This window comes from Echinops telfairi, unplaced genomic scaffold, assembly GCF_000313985.2.
Source record: "Echinops telfairi isolate 266 unplaced genomic scaffold, ASM31398v2 ScPeMD7_1713;HRSCAF=2227, whole genome shotgun sequence".
In the NCBI taxonomy this organism is placed as follows: Eukaryota; Metazoa; Chordata; class Mammalia; order Afrosoricida; family Tenrecidae; genus Echinops; species Echinops telfairi.
The window spans coordinates 21,907,058-21,918,067 of record NW_022105611.1 but is presented as its reverse complement, the minus strand read 5'-3'; the positions used below and the strand labels follow the sequence as shown (position 1 = coordinate 21,918,067).

The 11,010-nt window shown below is 43.6% G+C and overlaps 2 protein-coding genes across 8 annotated transcripts in view; one reads left to right on the top strand and one right to left on the bottom strand.

Annotated features, from left to right (window-relative positions):
• PGAP2 (post-GPI attachment to proteins 2) overlaps window positions 1-4,975 on the bottom strand; it is a 20,796-nt gene extending 15,821 nt beyond the window's left edge. Inside the window, exons 1-2 of one of the 2 annotated variants that reach the window (XM_045293233.1) lie at window positions 4,953-4,975; window positions 662-809 (exon numbers count right to left, since the gene is read on the bottom strand). In XM_045293233.1, the coding sequence (XP_045149168.1) occupies window positions 662-792 (131 nt within the window). In that variant the 5' untranslated portion in view covers window positions 793-809; window positions 4,953-4,975. Of the gene's footprint in view, window positions 1-505; window positions 810-4,952 lie in introns of those variants that run through there. The other variant, XM_045293234.1, reaches the window with a different exon arrangement.
• A 509-nt stretch (window positions 4,976-5,484) lies between these two features.
• NUP98 (nucleoporin 98 and 96 precursor) overlaps window positions 5,485-11,010 on the top strand; it is an 89,826-nt gene continuing 84,300 nt past the window's right edge. For 3 of the 6 annotated variants that reach the window (XM_045293059.1, XM_030886414.2, XM_045293058.1), the window contains exon 1: window positions 5,775-5,936. The gene's annotated coding sequence lies outside the window, so the exon portion shown is untranslated. Of the gene's footprint in view, window positions 5,540-5,773; window positions 5,937-11,010 lie in introns of those variants that run through there. The other 3 variants (XM_045293061.1, XM_045293060.1, XM_013006202.3) reach the window with 2 other exon arrangements.

Genomic DNA, 11,010 nt, shown 5'->3' with positions numbered 1-11,010 from the left:
TTTACTAAAGGAACCATTTCCAACCAATTTCAGCTACCTAGACAGGTTTTCTGCCTGGGGGTTAAATGTCTAATTAGACCCAATCTTTGGGTGTTTTTGCCTCTGGCCCCCTTTCCCTAAGTACCATTTCTTAAGGCTGGGCCCATTCTCCCTGCTTCTTTTTTTTTTTTTCTTTCTCTCCCTGCTTCTTAAGAATCCCCAATTCCTGAACTTTGAGGGGCTTAATCCTGACTTTGATTCTCTGGTGACCCTGGGCAGAATTCACCATGTTTCCCTGAGCCTCAGTTTTTTCTTCTGTGAATGTTTTTTTTAAGAAGACCCACATACAGGATTACTGTGAGAATTAAATGAGGTCAGTTAGCGGTATGTCTGGCATATGCAAGGTACCCACTGCATGCTGATGACTGTGGGATTTCTGAACTCTCCTCCTGTCTGAGCCTTTTCTGCACCTGACTTCTCCTTGACCCTATTTGCCTCACTGTCAGTTTGCAAGGCTTTCACCTACCTTGATTGAGGTGAAGAAAAGCAGAAGAATGAGGTCTTACTAGATGTCAGGGGCTTTATGTGTTTTCTTTTATTTGGTCCTCTTAATAATCTGGTGCAGTAACGCTGCTGAAACCCATTTTACAGGTAAATAAGTTAAACAAGCATCTCATCTCACCAACTTAAGCAGGGGCTCAGCACTTGCTGAATTGGCATTTGTCCAGGATCCAAGGAGCTGCTGCTGTTGTGGAGGCCTTCCAGTGGCTCCTGCCCTTCTGTTTGGTTCCGTTTGCCCGCGTGTCTGCACATAGCCAGACCACTGGTGCCTGAAAGAGCACCACCATGTCCACCTGCAGCCACAAGCACTGCTTCACACCCCACCCACACATACACAGATGAAGAGGCTTCAAAGAGTTCCCAGAAAAATTGAATGAAAAGACAATGGGATATTTCCATGAACTCTTTGAAGCTCCTATACCAAATACCTTAAGCTAGTTTGTTTACAAAGATGGAGGGGGGAGTAGCAGAAGTGAATGTGGGTGAGATGTGCTTGTCCCGGAAAAGTTACTATAGAAGGCCTCTTTCACTGGTTTCCTTGCCTTCATCTGTCTGTCCATTACCCTCCACATTCCAGCCACATTGGCTTTTCCTAAAACATAGATCCGACCATGTCCCACCCTGGCCACAAATTATCCAGAGCTTTCAGAATCAAGAGAAACGCTTTTAGGGTCGTATTCAACCAAAATCCAAATCACTGCCATCAAATCAATGCTGACTCAATAGTGACCTCCTGTGGGTCTCAGACTGTAATTGTTTACTGGAGTAGAAGGCCCAGTCTTTCTCCTGCGGAGCTGCTCGTGGTTTCAAACTGCCAACCATGTGGACCACAGGCCAACACATAACCATTACACCACCAGGGCTCCTCAGTGTGGTATTGAACATCTTTTATATCTGGCCATCTTCTACTTCAGTCACCACATATTTTACATTCTAGCCACTCCTCGCTGCCATGACTGCGCTGCTCAGCTTCATCCATATCTCCCCCTAGATGTCATGTTCTACTTAGGGACTCAGTCCACAGATGGCACTGGTGCCCACCCTGGCAACAGCAGCAAAATAACGTGTTGCCTATTTGCACTTTCCCAGGAGCTCAATTCAGATAGATCTGGATCTTTCCGCTTAGCTCAGGGTCAGGCACAGTAGAGGAACTTGGAAACTATTTGTTCAATTGTACCAAACCGAACTAGGATTTGAAGAGGTTTAGGATTTATAAGAAAGAGAAGGGGATATAACTAGGTTACTCTCACAGCCATTGAGTCAATTCTGACTCATAGTGATATAGTCCTGTAGAGGCGGGGGTAAACTGCCCCCTTGGGTTTCCAACACTGTAATTCTACAGGCATAGGAAGTCTCAGCTTTCTCCCACAGAGCAGCTAGTGGTTCTGAAATGCTGACTTTTCAGTTAGCAGCCCAACGCATAACCACCACACACACCTCATAGGTAGCTTTAAAGCTCACCTACCTTATCCCAGTTCCACTCTACCTAATGCAATAATTAAATCTTCATTGTTCTTTTTTTTTGCCTTTTTTAATTAAAATTTTTTATTGGCACATATTTCATATATCATACAATTCAATAATTCAATCATAGCAATAAGAGTTGTACAATCTTCTGCATTATCAATTTCAGAACATTTGTTTTTATCTTGTACTCATTGCCATCAGCTCCCCAGCTCCCCCCAAGCTTCATTGTTCATAGAATTTTCTGTGATGCCTCCATCGTTTCTAGGGTGATGTCCCAGTTTGCATTCCTGGATATACTGAGTTCTTCCTGACACCACATCCTGGCTCTCCCTGTTCATGTGGAGAAACAGGCCTGGAATGCTTTCTCTTCTGTCTCAGGGAACTCTAGCCTGCCTATAAAGACATATTTATGATACTTTGGTAAGCATTCTTATGGTAATTTTAGGTTAATCCCTAAGAAAGGGATTATTTAACTTAGAAAGATAGAAAGGTAGAATTTAACTTCTAAATTGGCATAAAAATGAAAATGGGATGATCCAAAAGAATGCAAAAAAAGACAGATACAAATGGCTTGAGTCATTAGGGAAATGTTTACCAATACCACAGTGAGATATTACTTCCCACCTCCTAGGATAACTTTAAGGGAGTCCTCGTGGCGTAGTGTTACCCATTAGACTACTAATCAAAATATCAGCAGTTCAAGACCAGCAGCTGCTCCTTGGAAGAAAGATGAGGCTTCCTAGTCCCAAAGAGAGTTACAGTCTTGGAAACCCACAGGGGCAGTTCTACCCTGTTCCATAGGATCACTATGAGTTGGAATCATCTCAATGGCACTAAGTTTAGTTTTTAGGGGATAACTAAAAAAAGCCCCCCCAAACCCAAAACATCGTAAGTGGCAAAAGATGCTGGCAAAGATGTGGGAAAATTGGAAAACATATTGCTGGTGAGCATGTAAAGTAGGGCTATCATTTAGAAAACAGCCTGGCAATTCTTTGAGAATTTCAGACTTATCTTATGACCCAGCAATTCCACTCCAAGAGAAATTAAAACATTTGTACACAAATGTTCATGGCAGCATCATTAAAAACCCTAACCCAACTGACAAATAGATAACATAAAATAATATATATTTAGCTCTGAAAAAGAATCAAGTTCTGATAGAAGCCTTCAGAAAACAAAACAAAAAAACACCAACCAAACTCCGCCGCCTAATTGATTCTGACTCATAGTGACCCTGAAGGGTAGAAGCACACCTGTCCCCTTTTAAGGAAGCAGCTGGTGGTTTCAGACCACTATGTCCCAAGGGTTCCTCTAGATCAGCGGTTCTCAACCTGTGGGTCGAATGACCCTTTCACAGGGGTTGCCCGAGTCATAACAGTAGCAAAATTACAGCTATGAAGTAGCAATGAAAATAATTTGATGGTTGGGGGGTCACCACAACATGAGGAACTGTATTAAAGGGTCACGGCATTAGGAAGGTTGAGAACCACTGCTCTAGATTCAAACCTTAAGAACACCAAAATAAATTAGTAGAGGAAAGGCTAGAATGGGGTTGGGTTTGAGCCCTGGAGGATGAGAAGGCTCAGGAGGGCAGTGATGGAGCTACAGTCACCAGGGAGAGCTTCTGGCTTGATGTAGCGCTCTGCCTCACGGCAGGATAAGGAAGAGTAGAGGGACAGGAGGGCTGTTTGGAAGGAGTTCATCTAGTAAACACCTACAATGTAACAGATTTTTCACACCAGTTCTTTACAACCACTTTACTTTTTGACAAATTAATCAACTCTCTTTAATCCCTTGCTACCTTCAAAGCCCCAGAGGGTTTTAAACTGAGCCTATTTCAGTTTTGTATTGACAGAGTTGGTAGTGGAGAGCTAGTCTGCAAACATTCTCTGATCATGAGCACAAACCCTGCTAATCTGTATGAGATGCTCAGTCATTAAAGAAATCCAGATTTTAGAATACGGCTCACCTTGTAATCAGGTTTCTGAAGCCAGGAATATAAAGGATATAAGATACAAAGTGACAAGATTGTAACAGAGTCCTACCAAGAGAACCAGTCCACCTCTGCTTTGAAAGGTTGGCAAATGCATCCCAGAGAGAGAGCGGGAATATTTGAGTCCAGGTGGTGTACTGGCAAAAAGCAAGGGCAGTTCTAAACCACCTATCCCTCAGAGGGAGAAAGGCAGGGCTTTCTACTCCCGGAAAGAGTCTCAGAAACCCAAAGGAGCAGTTCTATCTTACAGGGTCCCTGTGAGTTGGCATCGACTTGACAGCATTGTTGTTTGGGGGTTGTTGATTGTTTCCTAAAGAATAAGGGTTGTCAGATAGCAGCCCAGGTGGTACAGTGGTTACGCACTCAGCTGCAACCCAAAGGCCGGTGATGGAAAGATGTGGCAGTCTGCTTCCTAAAGATTTACAGTCTTGCAACAGTTACAGAGCGCTGGTGGCCTACTGGATTATACACTGAGCTGCTAACCATAAGGCCACCACCATTGGTTCAAATCCTGTAAAAATTCGTAAGTCTCAGAAACCTATTCAGCCCTATAGGTTTACTGTGAGTCGGAATCAATTCGCTGGCATTGAGATATGTGGCTGTTATTTGTATCAGGCTCTAGGGTGGGCCAGGGCATTTCGGATGTTCACGAAGCCTACCCTAGGGGATATGAGCTAATTCTCGCCCCTCCTACAAAAGAAGGAAACGAAGGTTCTGAGTGGGTTAAAGGTGTACTACTGTTGGCATGGGTCAACAAAGGAGGCGGAGAATTGGGTTTCAGGCGTAGATGCAGGCAAGTTCTGCGGACAGGCTGGCCTCCTAGGGGGTCCTCCAGCTCCGCACGTGGTCAGACCAGGAAGTGCGAGTCCACGTTCAGAAAGCCTTCCCATAACCACCGGGGGACTGGGGCTGGGGCAGGGTAGAATAGTTAGCATGCTCTCCTGGAACCTACCTTCTGATTGGCCCGAGCTTCCGCAGCCCGAGTCGCTCGGTACCACGGAAGGGGGCGGAGCCTCGGCGTGGCGTCACGACTCCTCTCTCACACCCCGCCCGCCACACGCCAACCTAGCCACTCAGCAACCCACTTCGAGGGGCCTTGTGTGACGCCACCATTCTCTCCCAGCCAATCGCGGCAGCGTAGGGGCGGGACTCCAAAAGCCCCTTCCATCGCTCCTCCTCTTTTCCTCTCCCTAACTCCTCATGCCCCTCCTCTTCCCCCCTGTCCCTTCTCTCGAGACCGCCCTCACGTTCGGTTTCAAAAGGCCAGTTACCCAATGACTACCGGGGCGGGCTTAGAGTGGCGGCCTCGACTGCCAATACTCAGGCAGCGAGGAAGGGGTGCTTGGAGCAGGCCTCTGACGGCGGGCAGCGTGTGACGCAGTCGGGCCCTCTGCGCTCTGCGCCCGGAGTGGCGGTCGACAGCGGAGGTTGTGGCGGCGGCGACGGTTTCGTGGCGGCCGCGCGCTGCTCGGCGAGCGGCGGGTGGCAAACGGGCCCAGGCCCTCACTCCTGACACTTCCGCGCCTCCACCGCATCGCGGTAAGCTGGGAGCCGGGCGGCGACCGGGGACCCGCAGGCTCCTCCCCTCAGGGCGGGCGGCTGCGCGGGGCGTCCCAGGCCCGCTCAGCGCCGAAGTCTCGCGCCGGTCGCTCACCTTCTACTCTTCGGGAGGGGGTGGGGTCCCCGTCCCCGGCCTGGCGGCCCCCAGGCCTAGCCTTTCCGGCCTTGGGATGGACTTGATGGCGCCTGGGCCGCTGTGGTCCGGCTGCAGCCCACGCTGAGGGGGCGCCGGTGTAGTTGCTGTCCTCATTCATTCGCCTGGCGGTGGGCCGGCCCTCTGCGGAGGCAGCGCCTGAAGACCCTCCCTACCGATCGTCTCCCGCATCTCCTTGGCGGTGCTACGGGGATGGGCTTTATTTGCCGCGCGAGAAAAAGGGTAGGTAGGTGGGTCTTCGTTTGCTAGTTTCAAGGGGATATCTGAGAATTCGGGTCGATTCCGTGGCGTGAAAGTATTTTCTCCCACGTGTTCCGAGTACAGCCAGATTAGGAGAAAAATTGGCTTTCTGAATTACGGCAGTCATGAGGACCTTAGAATTAATACTTAAACCCATCCTCTTCTGCTTCACACGCAAGTTCGGCCGATGGAGAGACCTTGTTAGGAATTCCACGGGCCCATTATTGAAGGTTCCAGGGTTGGGTACGGGAGACATTCGGTAGTTAAATGTAGGGTTTCGGATCTGAATGTTACTAGCTTTGCGGTAACCTTCCCTAGACAAGAGAACTAAAGCTAAAAGTTACAGAACGTCAGTGATATATATTAGCAAGCTAAAAGTTACAGAACGTCAGTGATATATATTAGCAACGAGTCGAGACAGTCATTGGCTACTTTATCGCTGTATATCCGAATTTTTGACCCATGTCAGTGGCTGTGGGTTCAGAAGAGTCCAGTAGTAGCCCAGAAAAGAAATAGAGACTAGACTTAGAAAACTAAGCCAGTGGTTGCTTTATAATCCATGTACTTTGGAACTCCAGGGTTTCTCTTCGGTGCAGAATTCAAAATAAAGATGGTGATACAAAAAGATGAGGGAACTAAACCCCGGTTTGGAGGAAACTCAACAGCAAGAAAGAAAACAGTGGTTATTCCCTTGGCAGTCTTAGAGATTGAGAAATAAGCATTTGTTAACTGGATGGCAGATGGTATGTTTATTTGGTGAAAGAAGTTTTAAGATATGAATGCTGGAAGTTGGACAGGATGGAGGTACTAGACCCTACATACTTTGTTCAAATGTTTATTATTTTACTTTTTATTTAAGATTTGACATTGAGTTTATTGTACCTCTTTGGGCCATTTGAATCAGTTAGATTGTCATTGTGTTCTTGTTTACATGACAATAAAAACTTGAGAACTGTATGAGCAGACTACAAGTATATTCTGAATACTAAGATGTGAACAGTGCATTTTTTTCTGGGACATTTTCTGAGTTCAAGCATTACTCTTCTGGGAAGCCACCCTTTCCTCGAATTCTTTCCCTCTCAAGCTTCCATAACACTCATTTGATACTTCTATTTATAGTGTATACAGTTTTTCACTTTTAACGGCTTGTCTTTTTGTTATATTAGACGGTTGTAAAATGTTTGTCTTATGTTTGTATTCCTGAGTTGCTTAGTGTGTTTGTATAAATGAATAAACAATATGGAGCAGTTATTTGAAATGTGGAGCTCAGATAAGAGGATCTGGATAACTTATACCACATGTCATTTTTGAAACCTGACTTTGTTCAGGCCCGCTAGCTCCTAGATACCCAAGGGCAAGCAGAATTTTCAGGGACCCAAATTCACTGGCAGATTAGAAAATCATTGTTTTAATGTAATAGATAATTTTATTTTAATCATTTATATTATTGTTTATATAGTGGCAGTTAATCTGAAAATGAAGGTATAGTAGTTTCAGTGTTTAATTTATAATTATGCTGTTTGTTGAAAGGTTAGTGGATGAAGATACAGGGATTCAACAATAGGTATATTTGAAGCAAGATATGTGAATAACATTTCTTGAGAACATCCTTTTCTGTTTATTATTGAAGACCCCAAGTATTTCACACAGTATGTGTAGGGAAAAGTTTCCCAACCAAGCACTGAACATTTTGGACTGGGTAATTCTTCATCATGAGAGTCTCCTGTATGTTGGGTAGCATTCTGGGCCTTTACCCATTAGATGCCTTTACCACTCCAACTCACCAAATTACACAATCAACAATGTCTCTAGATAGTGTCAAATGTCCTCTGGGAGGGAAATTTTCCCTTATAGAGACTGTAGGTCTAGAGAAAACATTTCCAATATTTCATTAAGATCATGCTTGTATCTTACACAATGTATTCTCAAAAGCATTGCCACCCTCTAGGACAGACTAAAAACTGCTAACTTTTAAAATATATATGTATTTATTGGCACTTCAACCACATAGCATACAATTCAAAAGTTCAGTGTATAATCATTACCACAATCAGTTTTAGAACATTTTCTTCATTGCACTCCTTGTTATTCATGTAATTTTCTTCCAATTGCGGCAAAAACAAAACATTCTCCTATTAAACAAATTCTACATAATTCAGTGCCATTGATTATACTCTTCGTGTTGTACAAATGTTCATTGATATTCCTGTCCAAATTGTTCTTTCATTAAAATAAGCTCAGTGCCCCATAAGCGAAAATACTCCAACCCATGGTTAGCATGGGCCAAGTTTGGTTTGTTTTTCTTTAGTAGTTTTCTTGATATAATAATTCACATATCATACATTTTAATGGTTAAATGGCTTTTAAAAAGAGTTGTGTATAATTACAATCAGTTCTAATGCTTCCTCCTCCCCTCTCGAATTCATTGATTGCTCCTCAATTCTTACCCTCCCCACCCTACGCTGCGCCCATTAAATCATTGCATCAGTCACTGTCCTCTGTGCATCCATTTCTTTTGTGCCTCATATACTGGGAAACTTCAAAATAATAAAAACAAAATAAAGAGTGAAAGAGACAGAAAAGCCCACCAACAATATTATAAAAACCAGAGAAGAAATTTCTGCCCTAGAACAAACGAGAAATATTCAAGCCTAGAGCAAACCGGTTGGGTCAAGGGGAAAGTCAACTGTCCAAATATATTGTACCATGGTTCTATCTACCATAATTGAGTTTACAATATTCTCTGCCTGATAGTAGAGGTGTTCGAATCACTCACCTGTGGCCAGAGAGGGTCTGCCAGGGGCTTAATCAGACTAGGTCTGCCAGGGGCTTAATCAGACTAGATAGTTTTTAGATGGATATTGGGTTCCTACTGTTCTCCAAAGCTTTCTTTTTTCCCCCCAAAGCTTTCTACAGTTAAATTTCCCAATTTAAGCTCTGACACTTTTCCCTTCCTTATATTCAGATTTTGTTATTGTTACCTTTGGGGGGGTCACACAGGCTGGTGTGCTGCTTTGATATGGAGTTAGTTGACACCTCACTTCTATGGCTGCTTGTTTGAATACAAGCTTTTAAGACACCAAACACTATTCTGATTGATAGCCAGGCATCATCTGCTTTCTTCACCACACTTTGCTGTAGATTCCTTACCTTTGTAATCACTTCATAAAGGCCAGTATTGAGCAGGGCCATGTTAAAAGAACTAACTTCTTGCATTAGGGCTAGAATTACAGGTATGTGGGAGCCCCAAATCCATTCACTTGTCCCCAAGTTATAAATGACTGGTTTACTTTGGTGGTCATTATGACAAAAACACAAAACAAATAATACCCCCCCCCCAAGAAAAAAAACAATCATCCCCCCTAGGGTATAAAGCTATTGCATTGTTAACATCAACAATTTATCCAATGGCATAGAATTTAAAATACTGTTGATATGAGGAGTTAATGTGAGTTTAGTCTAACTGAGCTGCAATCCATGAGTTGTTGTTTTGTACAGATTGATTACTTAACTGATTGAGCTCTGTTTACATTGAGCCTGGGGGTTGGTGCTAGGGGAAAGGCTAACTTCCTTTTGTAATTGACATTTTGTTGGTTATCTTGAGATCAGTACAGACATGAACAATTTGTACACAATTAAAAAAAATCATTTTATTGGGGGTTCTTACAGCTCTTGTAACATTCCATACATCAATTGTATCAAGCATATTTGTACATATGTTGCCATCACTTCCAAAACATTTTTCTTTTCTACATGAGTCCTTGATAATAAGTTCCTCTTTTTTTCCTCCTCCCTCCCCTATCCCCCGACCCTCGTGAATCCTTGATCAATCATATATTAGTATTATTTCGTATCTTACACTGTCCATTGTCTCCCTTCACCCACATTTGTATTATTCCACTCCCTGGGGCGTGGGCACTAAATATCCAACCTTGTGATGAGTTTCCCCTTTCTCTCCCTTCCCCCTCCCTAACCATTCCCCTACCCTCAGGTTATTGATACTCCCACTACTGTTCCTGAGAAGTTTATCTGCCTTGAATTCCATGTGCCCAGAGCTCTTATCTGCACCAATGTGTGTTCTCCAGTTTAGCCAGATATGTAAGTTAGAACTGGGTCATGGTAGTGGGGCGTGAGGAAGCATTCAGGAACTAGAGGAAGGATATGTTTCATTGGTGCTATACTACACCCTAGGTGAATCACCCCTTCCTTATAACCCTTCTGTGATGGCATGTCCAATTGTCTACATATGGGCTTTGGATCTCCAACCCCCCTCATTCACATCGATATAATTGTTTGTTTTGGGTCTTTTGATACCTAATCCAGTTGACACCTCATGATCACACAGACTGGTGTGCTTCTTCCATGTAGGCTTATTTGCTTTTCTGCTAGAGGGCTGCTTCAAGCCTTTAAGATCCAGATACTCTATCTTGATAGCCAGTCACCATTGCTTTCTTCACATTTGCTTATACAGTACATCCTTTTCTGTCTTCAGCAATCCTATCCTATCGGGAAAAGTGAGTATCAGAGTGCCAGGTTATTAGAACAAAGTGTTCTTGTGTTAAGGGTGGCCTTGAGTAGAGGCCCAAAGTCCTTCTGCTATCTTAATACTTAACATATAAATGTGTGTACGTTGACTTCTATCCTTTTCATTATAAATTAATATATTTACATACATACATACCTATAGCTATACCGCTATAAATAGATTTTGCCTTCTACTTCTTTCCACTATTTCCTTTCACATTCCTCTCTGTCCAGTATTACCTCTCCGATACATTGCACTTGATCAAACCCCACCTGGCATTATACAAATGCCCTCCTCAACAACAACTTTAGATCTCTTGTTCCCTTATCCCTTGTTAATACACTTACCAAAATCCTAAAATGGCATGTAGATACAATTCATTTCTAAATTTCAGTGGCTTTCCAGCTTTAAATTTGGAGACAGTTTTTTTTCTAATCACTTTGTTAAGGGCTCATACAACTCTTATCACAATCCATACATACATCAATTGTGTAAAGCGCATTTGTACATTCATTGCCCTCATCATTCTCA